The 14,961-nt window shown below is 40.6% G+C and overlaps 2 protein-coding genes across 5 annotated transcripts; one reads left to right on the top strand and one right to left on the bottom strand.

The window, feature by feature from the left end:
* The first annotated feature begins 321 nt into the window (after positions 1–321).
* Positions 322–1,988, top strand: LOC139405798 (presenilin enhancer, gamma-secretase subunit). Its single transcript, XM_071148224.1, has 4 exons — positions 322–458; positions 839–949; positions 1,136–1,240; positions 1,498–1,988. Exons 2-4 carry the CDS (start codon positions 889–891, stop codon positions 1,635–1,637), a joined length of 306 nt encoding a protein of 101 aa, XP_071004325.1. The 5' UTR covers positions 322–458; positions 839–888; the 3' UTR covers positions 1,638–1,988.
* Positions 1,989–5,544: 3,556 nt separating this feature from the next.
* LOC139390212 (proline and serine rich 3) lies at positions 5,545–14,885 on the bottom strand. 4 transcript variants are annotated; one of them, XM_071137471.1, is made up of 14 exons: positions 14,578–14,885; positions 14,258–14,342; positions 14,036–14,147; positions 13,627–13,919; positions 13,262–13,413; positions 12,688–12,794; positions 12,077–12,162; positions 11,822–11,955; positions 11,376–11,590; positions 10,794–11,233; positions 10,493–10,709; positions 10,151–10,313; positions 9,541–9,622; positions 5,545–6,157 (listed from the first exon to the last, which is right to left on the bottom strand). In XM_071137471.1, exons 2-14 carry the CDS (start codon positions 14,266–14,268, stop codon positions 6,118–6,120), a joined length of 2,052 nt encoding a protein of 683 aa, XP_070993572.1. In that variant the 5' UTR covers positions 14,269–14,342; positions 14,578–14,885; the 3' UTR covers positions 5,545–6,117. The 4 variants fall into 4 exon arrangements, with proteins under 4 accessions (XP_070993572.1, XP_070993585.1, XP_070993579.1 ...); XM_071137484.1 differs by having other exon boundaries at positions 11,822–11,919; positions 14,578–14,871; XM_071137478.1 differs by having other exon boundaries at positions 12,688–12,776; positions 14,578–14,696.
* Between the last annotated feature and the right edge of the window lie 76 nt (positions 14,886–14,961).

Below are 14,961 nucleotides of genomic sequence, written 5' to 3'. Positions count from 1 at the left end.
GCCTATATTTTTTGCATTGATAAGAAGAGAATTGTGGTTGTATATTGTAGTAAACTTCATTGATGGAAAATATTCACAGAATAAAACAGGCGGGTTAACAGTAATTTTGCAACGGCAAGGCACATATTTTGCACATCTTTTGCATGGCAATTCAGATAATCTGCACTGTCAGAAATCATGGGTGATTTACTACGAGCAAAAGTGAATTACATTGTTGAAATATATTAAAATTTAAATGCCAAAACATACGTTTCTATTTACGCTATCTGAACTGCATTACCCACAATGAACTGGCGGGGGGGCAGCATGGATGTCACATCCCCCTCTTCAGAAAACTGGAGCAGGAAGCGGAAAGGAACGAGTTTAAATGCTCTTTTGTGTTGATGTTTTGAGCTGTTTAACGTTAATTTGTCAAGCAATTTAGAGCTATTTGACATCTATTTAATTAAAGATTACAGGTAAAAGCCTCGGAAAATATTATTAATGCTGTCTTTTCTGTAATAGCGGTTCCTATAGAGGACAATTGCTGTTAACATTGTAGTATATATTGTTAGCCATCCAGCACGCAGTATTTTCGACTGCAAAACTTAGCTACTAGCCTACACATTTCCCCTTAAAATACTTAAATAGTTCGCAAAATTGGTGTTTAAATGTTATTTTATCGTGTAATCTGGGAAGATAGCCAGGCAAAAGTTGGGTGGAAACACAAGACTTGTTCCACTCTTATCTATAGGGGGCACCCTCATTTTACAGACGGGCAGTTCCATGAAGCCGACATGTGCCAGTCTAGAGCTTCAAAAGACCCTCTCACTTTTATACTCTTCCTTCGTACTTCAAGGTCTCTTTGAAAAGCTGTCAATACTAAGGGGGAAATAACAGGAAATCGACATGAACCTAGAGCGCCTTCCAAATGAGGAGAAACTCACCCTCTGCAAGAAATACTATTTAGGTAAGTGAACTACCAAGTGCTGTGCTCTAATTATAAGCCATGTGAAATCATGAACTACCCAATGTTAGTGTTGTGAATTGATGGTTGAAAAACACGTTTTAATGACTCCAACCTAAGTGTATGTAGACTTCAAATGTATATGTGTGTGTGTGTGTAGTAATACTGTAATGACTTTCTCTCTCTCAGGGGGATTTGCATTCCTTCCATTCCTGTGGCTGGTGAATGTGGTGTGGTTTTTCAAAGAGGCCTTTGTAAAGCCAACATATACTGAACAACTCCAGATCAAAACATGTGAGTACACAGATAAAGTTATGTGAATTAATATAGCTAAAGATTCCTGTACAAATTATTAGTTGTCCAGGTTTGCTGTGGCTCATCCACATACTGGATAAATAATACATTTATGTTACAGGTTGTGTCTTATGAGCTGTAGGCCTATGATCCATGATGAGATAAGATGATCCAGCTAAAACAAAGTTGGCTTTGTATTAGTAAAGCATGCAGTTTCTATGCAAACATGAATACAATAAATGACATCTCTCTTTCAGATGTAAAGCGTTCAGGGCTGGGGTTGCTACTGTGGGTTGCAGTACTCACCACATGGATAACCATATTCCAACACTTCAGAGCAGAATGGGGTGAGGTGGGCGACTACCTCTCCTTCACCATTCCACTTGGCATTCCCTGAGACAGACAAGGCTGGAAACAAGAAAGCTTCCTACTGTATAAAACTTGACCATGACAGAATTAATAGACAAATCTAACAGGTTGAAATAGTTAAATGTGTAGTTGATCTCAATGGATAATCATAGTAATTTTTTCTGGGCTTTAATGAGTGGGAAGATGTCTTGTGAACACTGCACCTTTTTCCCCAAATTGTGTGTAGTGTGTGGATGTCTCAACACGTTTGAGTAAATTTGGAAGGTTAAACAGGCGAATGGCATGTATGACAAAAATAAATGGCAAATTCATAAACGTTCTAAATTAAATGGAAGTGTATGCTTTATTTGCTGTAATAAAGTTTTGAGCTTATATGCTAGATCGTGGTCTAGTGTGCATTTCATTAGACATTTGGCTCCTTTTGATAACAATATCCAATTAGCTATGTGTTTAGTAAGTCAGTATTTGTGTAACACTGCTCACGATAACAACATACTTATTCCAGATCATTTATTCATATTCTCCTTTGTACTCTCACAGTGTAAACAATTCCGACAGTGATGAGATATTAGCCAGTAAAGTACTTTATGATTGCAGCACTATGTAAGTCCTTAAATGAGGTCCGCCTTAGGCCAATCTCTTATTATGAAACTCAATGCCTCTGTAGCAAATGTTACCACCCCTCCTCTTCAGAATCATGGTTGATGCTGTTTTTAGGTACTCAGTCAAAGACTACTTCTATTACCAACCAATGCCATCGCAGACACATCATCCCACCAGCTCCAGTACTTAACACATGTCCATTGAGTGCCAGGGTTGTATAAGTCACACAACTGTCTGCTCTAAATGGGGTCAAGAGGCAGTGGATGTAAACCCAAATCAGATGTGTGTGATGGATGGTCATAAGATACCCAATCGATGAGGTGCTAAGACCTGTGACATGCTGGAGGCTTATATGACATTGTTGTGCATGTGGTGTCAATGTAATTGTAGAACATGATGTTCACCCTGCATGTCATAATGACCTAAGGTAGTTTTAATACGCCCCCATTCCTCTCCAGGACAAAGTGGCTCGGGGAGAATGGCCAACATTAGTCACGGATTTGTTCATCCCTCTCTTTGGGATTTCTATCTCTAGAAATTACAGAATTATAAAAATATTGAATAATTTTCCAAATATATGCCAATGTGATTGAAGATTAGTGTGCTTAACACCTGCTTCACATTGATCAAAAGATCGTTACATAAACAATGTAACAGAAAAATCTGAAGTATGTAGACCTATAAAATAAATATTGTAACATCTTTAATATTCCAGTGTTTGGGAAAATATCTTTACATGGTGTGACATTGACAATGTTTGTGACCTTGTTCAAGCTCTGTTTAATAAAGGGAGGTAGAAGATAATAATCCCCATTCCCCAATTATTACCCGGGATAAACACCGTTTATACAGTGTAGGCCTAATGGATAATCATTTTAAGCCTGTCAGAAAATAAAATTGCAATATCTAATAACTTTTCAAGGAATCTGTAACAGCAATTATTGAGCAGTCCAGTCCGTTATGCAGTGTATCCCTAGAAGGAAGAGTCTGAACTGTTGCCTGGCAGAACACTGTATTCAGATTACCGCTTTTGGCTGTGTTGAATGCCAATTGCCAAATCACCAAAAGGGGCTCCACCAGAGCTCCCAACAGTTGTCAAGGAAAACAACTATGTTAGGTTAATTAAAAAGGTGCATGAGATGGAAACATTCCTATTATCACACATACACTGGCATGTGAATATTGCCACGTTTACGTGGTAGTCGGAACTAGGAAACTCAAATTCCCGACTTGCTAACTGGTCGTGGTTACAGTATGCAATCAGTTAGCAAATCAGACATTTACGAGTTTCCTAGTTCTGACTAACACTTGAACGCGGCATATCACCCTTTACTGTCACATGCTGTCTGGCACGGATGCACTGTTTGGGGGGGTTCAACCCGTTGTATCATAAATACAGACCTTAACTGCACTTCCACAATTTATGTCAGGGAAAAGGGCAGTCAGATACACGGACGCAGCAATCCATCCTATTGGCAGTCAGAACATAATACGATTTGCAGGCATCTCATAACGGTAAACGCTAACGACTTCTGCGTCCCTGGGATTTTACACTGTGACCCTTCCCACAAACAATTTGAAAGGTCTTTGAGGGTCAAGCGGATTTGGTATTATTTACTGCAATATTCCAGATTTGACAAGGACTATAAAAACCATCGCGGTAGCCTTTACGAATCAATCACTTTCTGAACCTCAGCAGTGAAGCAGCGGGTATTTTATGGTTGAATTATTTCTTGCTTCATTTTAACAACTTCTATTTGGCTAATATTTTCTCGAATAGACCTACATTTTTTGGACTATCATTTTTCCCATTTGCTATTTCTTTCTGTGGCCTAGAATATTTGTAACATCATCGGCCCATATGGGTGTGAAAGGCTGTAGTAATCACTGCATATTTTATTTTGACCTCAGACGTGAAATGGACTTCGATCTGCCACCCAGTTTTCCAGCCAGTGGTATCGCATGGGAGAGGGTCCTGCCGACTCTTCTTCCCGGGCAGAACGGGACATTCGGGCTGTACTCATTCACGCCGTCGGAGCTGCTCACCCCAGTGACAGAGCACACTGGCCCTGCACAGGTAGGTTTATTCCCGTTACACTGCATGCATGCAGTGCTCTAATCTCTCACTGATAAAACCATTTTTAGATTCATTTTTCATGACTTTGTTCTGTATCAATGAGGTAGCCTTGATTAATGAATTTTGTGTTTTACTTTCTATATTCTACTGACATTTTAATGAATGCCCATTTATGGCAGGTGCTCTTGCATTTTCTTATCGTTTGAATATAATTACATAGAAGTAGATTAAACCAGCAGTAATAGAGCAGCAATAGTGTCAATTTGAGTAGTAATATTGGGTATCTTCCCCTGTTGCCAGGTGTGTTGTGACCACAGTAGATTCACAGTTCAGGTTGATGTGAAACACTTCAACCCAGAGGCGCTGATGGTCAAGGTGACAGGAGACTTTGTGTAGGTCCAAGGGAAACACAAAGAGAAAAAAAGTAAGCAACTACTGTGTTGCATGTATTATGCAAGAGTTGTTCTCTATTCATAATCACATTTCCATAGTTTGTGATGACAGACAGTGAATATAGCCTGGTTACTATGCAGTCCGTTTCTGCTTCAACCAACTACCGACCAGACTGGAAACCAGACCACTTGTTAGCCTGAAAATGAGCATTCCTCACTGACTGTGTTCACTATAAACGTGTGTTTGCATGATTGGTCGGGGGTGGTGACGCGATAGTTCAACCGACGCTACAGGATTCCAGAGGGAGTGGACTCCATGGCGCTGTAGTCGGCTGTGTCGCCTGAAGGCTTCCTCATCATATCTGCCCCTATGCTGCAGGGGGAGAACTCCAGACACCTGTCCCACTCAGAATCATGAGCATACACATCCTAGGAACAAACACACAATCCATAGGAACCAGTGTTGGGGAGTAGTAAACTACATGTAGTTCAACTAGTCATTTAACTACATTTTGCAGTAGATGGTGGCAGTTCAAATCTTGGTAGTATTTAGTAGTTAACTTCTTTTTTTGCCATGTAGCTAACTACTGGGATTACACTACTTTTTTTGCAAATAGAAAATTAATTATGGGTGTAGTAAGCAATAATTTCCTTTCTTTTTCGGTATTACTCCTTTCTAGTTCTCACTTGAAACATAGTTGTTTAATATGCTAAATTACACATTCTGTTAACATCTTACTCCAGAGTGAACTGTTCTTGCAATTTGTAGTCTGACATTTCAAACTTAAATATGATAATTTATCACAAAGTAGTTTGATGTAGTGAACTCTTTTCAAATTAATTTTAGTTAAAGAAAATAAAAATGTAGTTAAGGGTAACTTTATTGTGGCTTAACTTCTTCCAGTGTGAAGTAATTGGTAGCTTGGTAAACTATGCACACACAAAAATACAGGCACTCTCCTCCAACAGACATATCAAACACTCACCAAGGAACTGGTGCCTGCCTGTACCAAAACACCCATTAACTACGCCATCACACCATTAAAATTCCCTGCTCTCTCTCTGAGGTTTGTACATATTAACAGGACATATTCCTCATTTAAAAGCATCCCTCATCCTAAAGAATCCCATTTAACTCAATCTTAAAATGTTTTTATGGAACCGTTCATTGTAAATATGATTTAAACCATTGAAAATGTTGATTTGTATTGTGTGGAGTGTCTAATGCCCTCTAAGTCACGAGTAAATGTTTTAACACTCCGAGATTATCAAGTATGTTCACAAAACCCAACAGTAAGGTTGTTGTATATTTTCTAACTATTTATTGTAAGAAGAGAATTAGTTCAAAATAAATGCACTATATATTTTTGTACAAAAATAAAAATGCTGTTGAATTGATTGATTGTTTTTGTTCCATGTGTGCACACCACCAGTGCTCACTCTTCCTGGAATTCATCCAACAGTAGGTCCACCTCGCTGAAAGAAAAAAACATGTTTTTAGAGCATGTTCTAAGGTTGCTTCAACACTTTGCATAGCCAAATATTATATCACTCTAGGAATCATATGGGTCTGCAATGTTATAAAATAAAATGTACGATTTTACTCCAAAGACAAAACAATCAGCATAACATGATTTAACTATACAGTGTATTCGGAATGTATTCAGACACCTTGACTTTTTTCACATTTTGTTATGTTACAGCCTTATTCTAAAATGGATTAAATTGTTCCCCCCCCCTACACAATACTCCATAATGACAAAGAAAATAGGTTTTTAGAAATGTTTGCAAAAAATAAAATAAAATCTCAATCACAAAAGTATTCAGACCCTTTACTCAGTACTTTGTTGAAGTACTTTGGCAGCGATTATAGCCTCGAGTCTTCTTGGGTATGACGCTGCAAGCTTGGCACACCTGTTTTTGGCGAGTTTCTCTCATTCTTCTCTGCAGATCCTCTCAAGCTCCTTCAGGCTGGATGGGTCACCGCACAGTTATTTTCAGGTCTTTCCTGAGATGTTCGAACAGGTTCAATTCCGGGCTCTGGCTGGGCCACTCAAGGACATTCAGAGACTTGTCCTGAAGCCACTCCTGCATTGTCTTGGCTGTGTGCTTAGGGTCATTGTCCGGTTCTAAAAACCTGTTTTTGATTTGTCATTATGGGATAGTGTGTGTAGATTGATGAACATTTTTTATTTAATCCTTTTTAGAATAAGGCTGTGCCTTCAGAAAGTATTCATACCCCTGGACGTATTCCACATTTTGTTGTGTTACAGCCTGAATTCACAATTGATAAAAAATAAATAAAAACATTCTCAACCATCTAGGTTTTTAGAAATTATTATTATTATATTATAATAATATTATTATTATTATTATTATTATTGAAAATGAAATACAGAAGCACCTTTGACAGTGATTACAGCTGTGAATCTTTCTGGGTAAATCTCTAATAGCTTTTCACACCTGGATTAGGTAACATTGGTCAATTATGCTTTTCAAAATGTTTCAAACTGTCAAATTGGTTGTTGATCATTGCGAGAAACTTTTTCAAGGCTTTCCATAGATTATCAAGTAGATTTAATTCAAAATTGTTACTCGGCCACTCAGGAACATTCACTGTCTTCTTGGTAACCAACTCGTGTAGATTTGGCCTTGTGTTTTAGGTTACTGTCAGGTTAATTAATCTCCCAGTGTCTGGTGGAAAGCAACCAAACCAAGTTTTCAGTCTAGGGTTTTGCCTGCTCCATTACGTTTTTTTTTATCCTGAAAAACTACCCAGTCCTTAAAAACCTCTTACTTCTACCCCCTCCTTTTTCGAACATTCTGTTAAAAATCGCGCAACTTTTCAGCGTCCTGCTACTCATGCCAGGAATATAGTATATGCATATGATTAGTATGTGTGGATAGAAAACACTCTGAAGTTTCTAAAACTGGTTAAATCACAGCTGTGACTATAACAGATCGTGTGTTTCATTGAAAAACGCAAGAAAAACTGCTCTCTGAAAGCTAAAAATAATTTCCATAAGTCACTTTCATGGGTTGTTAAAAGGGGACAAAATGTAATATCGACCTGCATGCAATTCATACAAATTCCACACGGTGTCGCCATTTTCAATTGAATTTTTTGTTGGAAAATCCAACTATCTGGATTCCGTTTCTTCCGGTCTCCACCAGGATCCTTTGAATGTGGACATTGGCAGCCATTGATTTGCAGACGAGGAGCTATTGAATATACATCGCCCTGTAATCATTTTGATAGATTATAAAACGTTTACTAATACCTAAAGTTGGATTACAAAAGGATTTCGAAGTGTTTTGTGAAAGTTTATCGTCGACTTTTTTAATTTTAAAAAATGACGCAGCGTTTAAAAACTGTTTTTTTCTGAATGACACAGCTTCCATAGAAAGCTATTTTGGGTATATATGGACCGATTTAAACGAAAAAAAGACCCAATAGTGATGTTTATGGGGAATATAGGAGTGCCAAGAAAGAAGCTCGTCAAAGGTAATGAATGTTTTATATTTTATTTCTGCGTTTTGTGCAGCGCCGGATAAGCAAAGTCTTTGTTTACGTCGCATTCAGGCATTTTGAGGTGTTGCATGCTATCAGATAATAGCTTCTCATGCTTTCGCCGAAAAGCATTTTAAAAATCTTGTTGGCTAGGTTCACAACGAGTGTAGCTTTAATTCAATACCCTGCTTGTGAATTTTGATCAAGGTTTGAGTTTTAACGAGTACATTTAGCATTTAGCGTAGCGCATTTGCATTTCCAGGTGCCTACTTGAGACATATGCGTCTCAAGTAGAATCAAGAAGTTAACAATTACAAGCATACTCATAACATGATGCAGCCACCACTATGCTTGAAGATATGGAGAATGGTACTCAGTAACGTGTTGGATTTGCCCCAAACATAGCACTTTGTATTCAGGACAAAGAGTGAATTGCTTTGCCACATTTTTTGCAGTTTTACTTCAATGCCTTATTGCAAACATGATGTATGTTTTGGAATATTTTTATTCTATACAGGCTTCCTTATTTTCATTCGGTCATTTAGGTTAGAATTGTGGAGTAGCTACAATATGGTTGATCCATCCCCTGCAATTTCCTATCACAGCCATTAAACTAACTGTCACCATTGGCATCATGATGAAATCCCTGAGCGGTTTCCTTCCTCTCCAGCAACTGAGTTAGGAAGGACACCTGTATCTTTGTAGTGACTCTTATTGATACACCATCCAAAGTGTAATTAATAACTTCACAATGCTCAAAGGAACACTCAATGTCTGCTTTTTTCCTATTCTTCTTTGTTTACCCATCTACCAATAGGTACCCTTCTTTGCGAGGCATTGGAAAACCTCCCTGGCCATTGTGGTCGAATCTGTGTTTGAAATTCACTGCTCGACTGAGGGACCTTAAAGATAATTGTTTGTGTGGGGTACATAGAGGTAGTCATTCAAAAATCATGCTAACCACTTTTATTGCAGTGAAACCATGCAATTTATTATGTGACTTGTTAAGCACATTTTTACTCCTGAATTTATTTAGGCTTGCCATGACAAAGGGCTTGAATACTTGACGTAAGACATTTTCAGCTTTTAATTTGTAAAGATTTCTAATAACATAATTACACTTTGACACTATGGGGTATTGTGCAGGCTAGTGACCAAAAAACAAATCTCAATTTAATCCATATTAAATTCAGGCTGTAACACAAAATGTGGATAAAAGTGAATACTTTCATAAGGCACTGTAATTACTCTGAGAACATTTTAAGTTCATTATCTTAATGAGTAAAAGGTCAATGAAATAAATGACGAAGGATGTACTGTATCTAGGGAACATATACCAATTCTTTACCCGATTTGCTCCTTCACCCACTTCCTCTGCTGCCTTAAGACCTTCAGTAAGGGGTCATCTTTAAACTCCTGCTCGTCTGAATCTTAAGGGGGAAAATATATGCAGTTAAAATGTCACTGTGCAGATAACAAAAGTAACTTTAGGAGCATTTGATTACATTACCGATTATTTTTGTTGTAACTTTAGCTACTTTCTAGCAAAGCTATGCCAGGAGTTCATAATGTGTTATATTAGAGCACATGTTAACTGTACACAGGTATAAATAGCCAGAAATGTACACATGAACACCAGCAAGGTGAAGTGAAAATAGATAACTGGCACTGGTCCACACGGTCAATGTACTCCTGTAACAGAGAGGACTATGGCATCACTCAATTGTTATGCCACCCAAAAGACCCCTTTAGCATTTAGGGCAAAATCCTAACTTATTATTTAGAGTAAGAAATGCATGTATAGGAATGGGATATTCAGGAAAAAGTTCAAGTTAGGATTCAGTCCCGGTGGAACTTGACTAGAGGCTATATATACAGACTATTATACGGCCAGAGTCTATTCACCTCTGCTACCTAGAATTAAGGTCAGCAGTCCCCACTGCACCAAGCAGTCTCACCTTCAGCCTCCTGAAGCAGCTGAGCTACAACCTCCCGTGGATGCTGTGCACTGGGAGGCGGGGCAGGGGACTGCGGGGGCACATATCTGGGAGAGTCAGAGGACACAGGAGTTCTGGGCGGGTCCGGGGAGTCCGTGGTCAGGAAAAGTACCTCTGAAACTACCTGCCAAGGTAAATTAATATGCTTTACTCAGCTAATATCTTTATTTAAATTAAACTAACCTGGATAAATGAATAAAGTAAATTAATATTATTGTAACACTGAAATTCATAACAGCCTTTCTTCAATGTGTTAATGGCATCTAGCGTCAGTGATGCTGATGACCCACGGTGTTAACTGACCTGTCCCAGGGCGCTGTGTATGGGAGAGGGTGGTGGAGCACGATCTCCAGGGCAGCCCTCTCTCACTACCCCCGGCCCCCTTTCCTGTTGCCCCCAGTCTCTGCTGGGCTCCTCCCTCCATGGGATGACCCGGTCTTTACCTCTGGTGTGGTGTTGGCTCACACGCCAATCTGCATAGCTGGGCCTCTCAGCATGGTCCCTGTCACCAACGTGACACCTACAGAGATATTGTCATTGAGTTTACAGACTTGGCCACATGTCATTCAGTCAAACTGTCACACCTCTTAGATACAGGTCATACCTGGCTAATTTCTTCTTTCTGCAGGACGGCCCTGTCCGCTTCTCACTCCTCTCCTTCTGTAGTGTCTCCTTTTTTGTCCTCTCGGTTCTCCTCTGTTGAACTGCCCACTCTTCCTCTGTGGTCACAGACAAGGCGGGCGGTGGTGGAGAGGACTCATGTTTACTAGTGGGCTCCTCAGTGGAGGTGTCTGTGGAGCTGAACTGGGCTTTGGGCTGCCTGACGGTCCGGTCGGCCCCAGAGACCTCACTCCTCTTTGGGCTCCTCTGGTGGCTGGGTGGAGGGGAGTGGGGCTGAGCGGTACAAGAAAGGATGTCACAGAGGAGGTGCATGTGGGGACGGACAGGGGCATCCGGCTGCAACTTAGAGACGGTGGGGCTGGTGATGGGGAGGGAGGGGGCAACTCTATGAGAGGAATAGGCAGGGAGAGGATTCCGCTGTACCTAACGAAGGGGAACAAATCAAATCATATGATCTGTGATTCGCTAAATGCATTGGAAAATACTACCACACAATGGCAGACATTTCAAAGAGACTTCAAAACCTCTTTCAAATAGCAGGTGTAGTAGACAAGGGGGTAAGTACCTTGTGAGCCTGACAGCTCACAGAGTACTGATGAAGGGTGTAACCCTGCTGTGGGTTTGACTGAACCCACTGACTGGCCTGCTCCATCTTTCTCCTCAGACGCCACTGAAACAGGATGTCCTCCTCTGGGCGTGTGCGGGGGTCCGGGGGACCAACCACAGACGGTTTGGACACGGTTCCAGCATAGAGGTCTGCTGAGCTTAGGTTCCCCACAACTTGAGGAAGCGGTTGCACAAGAAGAGTTACTGCAATATGTGTATTCAGATAAAGTGAGAATAAAGAAAGTTGCAAAAGGAAACTAAATCGTGACCATGAGAAATGAGGTACGTGGCAAGAGCACAGAATAAGAGTGGCTCTGGGAGTTTGAAAAAGTAATATCATGTGGTTGAGACAAGGGAAAATTCATGCAAATCAGATGTTTTGAACTTCCCAACCCCAAGGCTCACCAGTGGTTGAGTCGATAAGACTGGTAACTATAGGCCTTCGGACTGGCTCATCTATGCTCACAGGGGAGGAAAAATTGGAGCAGCCCAGGCCCTCAGAGCTGATGGGAATAGATCCACTACTGAGTGAGTGCTCACTGAAAACATAACATTTAGTTTTTGTAAGACTAATCCAATTCTCCTCATTGCAACTGACTAAATTACATTTAATTGCCCCCAACCCTGCTCAGTGTATTCCATTCCTCCCAGCATATCTACCTTCTGTGAAGCAGTCTACTGGCCTTCTCCTGCAGATGCAGTATCTCGGAGTCTCCAAGGTCACCGTGAGAGGAGTCTGACAGGCCCTGCCAGGGGATCAGAAAGAAAGAGGCCAGTGAGTGCACCAGAGGCATCATCTCCCGTCACCATTTCTATCACCAACATTCTAGAACATTCACAATGTTGTTTAACTGAGCCCTCAGCGGGTTCTGTTTTGAACACGCTTTATGGATCAGTTCTATAAAAGCTCACGTCAGTTGCATAGAGTTTAGCTCATTCCCTCAGGGATATGCAGCAAGCTGGATATGGAGCGGTGTTTTGACCAGAAGGGGTATTAACGAAGGCACCAAACACAGTTGCATAATCAAAGGGAACAGCTTCTAACTAGTTCATATAAACACAGTGGTTGGGCAGAACATGTCGTCTGGTGTTGGTATGCAAATATTATTGCGGAGCAGCACCTTGCATGGGGAGTCTTCTAATACATCTCAGCCATTCTGGCTCTTGCACATTTGACAGAATTACATTCACCTGTCTAATACCAATATATCTCACCATCTCAAAAATAATCTTACCAAAACGGAGCAAGAACACGACGATGATGTACTCACCATGGCACTAAGATCAAGGAGTCCCCTGCATGGGGAGAGGGTGGTGCCATGCCGAAACTGCCCAACTGGACTGAGGGTGGTGGCTGAGTCTTTTCTAAGGGAAAGGCCTGTGTACATAAAGAAATAGGAAATGAATGAGAAGACATTGTATTTTACTGTTTATACACAGCATATTTATTGAAATACTTGATTCTTGATATATCTCACTAATATAGCTACTGCTGTACATATTCATCCAGTGTATAGATTGAATTTTGAATCAGTGCTATTTGGGTTGTTAATTGTATTCGTCCTGACGTTCTTGATTTCTTTCCTTTAAAAAAATACATGTTTTAATTGTTTGACATTTGACTGCATTGTTAGGAGCTAGTAACATAAGATTTTCGCTGCAACCGCTATAACATCTGCTAAACTGTGTACTTGACCAATAAACTTTGATTTGAAATGGAGAGCAGAGCAAGACAGTTGGTCAAATGCATCACAACAATCACTACAGTCCTTGTTTTATAGAGCCAGCAACTTTTAGTGAGTTTCAATGAGATGAAAAGAACAATGAATGATCCAAGTGAAGTACCTATGTCAGTGGTTTGAGTGGGTGTAGAACTGGAGGGTAGAGGGGAGGAGGACAGCCACCAGAAAGGCTGCTGGCCCTCTCCCACCATTGCCGACATCTGCTGACGCACCTCTCGACTCTGTGGCCTTCCGTGACGAAAGCGTTCAATGTACCTGGAAAAGGAATTATTGTAGTTACTAATGAGACAAGGGCATAACACCATAAATCAATAAAAAAATCTTATGAACTCATCACCTGCAAGCTTATTGTGGATATCATGATACACACTATAATGAAGACATACATAAGGATCACAAATGCTGTATGACATGTCACAAATAAATCAAATTACCATCATGTAATTTTAGAAATAGTATTAAGCATACTTTGCCAACACTGAATCTTCCTGCTCTCCTCCCCCAGTGGAGACCAGGGACTTTCCCGATGTTGGGTCCCGTGTCAGTGTGTCTGTGTTCGGGGAGGCGTCAGTGTTGGCCGGGGAGGACCCAAGGTCAGTGGAGGGCCAGGACTCTAAGAAACTAGGCTGGGCCTCTGTGGCAGGAGGAGAACAGAGGACAAAGTGGTTGGCTGCCCCAAGGAAGCACTGGTCCTCTGGGCTCAGTGAGTGTGTCTGGAGAAGAGGGCTGGACAGCTGGGCAAGGTGAACAGGGCTCAGGGTCTAAGACAAACCAGGAAAAAAACACAAGTTTGATGTAATGACAATACATTTATTTACTGTATTGAAGCATGTATATTTGGAAAAGACCCTGACAGCCCCTGAAGTCCAGTATTTACGGTTTTTCTCTGTTGCTTTGGAAGCTTCTTGGTGCGTGAAGGGTTGTAATGGGTTTTTCCCAGAGGTGGGTCTGGCGGGAAGGGATTCTTCCTTGTGAACAGAGCAGCACCACTAAGAGAGCAAGAGAAACAAAAGGTGACAATTGTCATTGTGGTAAAAACATATCGTTCTGGTTTGAAAAGGGTAGCTCTGCATTCCTAATTACTTGTTCCACGTCTCACCTGGCTTTCATGTTGACAGTACCCCCGTCACCAACTCACACACTGGGCAACGAAGTGTTATAGCCCACATGTAGACAACTCTTAGCTATAATCATAGGATGAGACAGTGTTAAAGTGTGTGTCAGGTAAATACCTAGCACACACGCATTTGATTTAACAAGAGAGTGAAAAGAGACAACTAGCTAATTAGCTGGCACTGCAAAAAAAGTTATCCCTGTAACAAGCTAACAACATTGCAGTTGAAAACAGTTTTTGTTAATTTAGAAAGGCTAGACCACTGACATCGATGACGTATTAAATACTTTTTTTAAAGCACGTACTTTCCATGTAAATGTTACTTGAGCATCTCGATTTGATCACTGCCTGAGTGGGTTGATTCAATGAAAGGAAAACATAGTGCTCCTTCCGGGTTTTCATCCGGGTTGGGCTTTTGTCAGTTACCGGGCAACCAAACGGCGAAATCAAATAGTTAGATTAGTAAAATCATATGCATAGTCATAGACAATTAGTTCTACTTTTCTAAATGGTACATTCCTCGCAGGATAACTTTTTATTCACCCATTCGACAGATTCAATAATCTTGAGTTTATCTTTACCGAGAACATCATTATCGTCAACGATCGATTCTGGCCAATCTAGAAAAAGTTGGTAAGTGACAGACATTGATTTGAACCAATGATAGTCGACTCCACATTGTCCAACCA

This window comes from Oncorhynchus clarkii, chromosome 3 (genome assembly GCF_045791955.1).
Source record: "Oncorhynchus clarkii lewisi isolate Uvic-CL-2024 chromosome 3, UVic_Ocla_1.0, whole genome shotgun sequence".
Lineage (NCBI taxonomy): Eukaryota > Metazoa > Chordata > Actinopteri > Salmoniformes > Salmonidae > Oncorhynchus > Oncorhynchus clarkii.
Note: the sequence above shows the minus strand (reverse complement) of the source record. Positions and strands in the feature narration are given on the sequence as shown.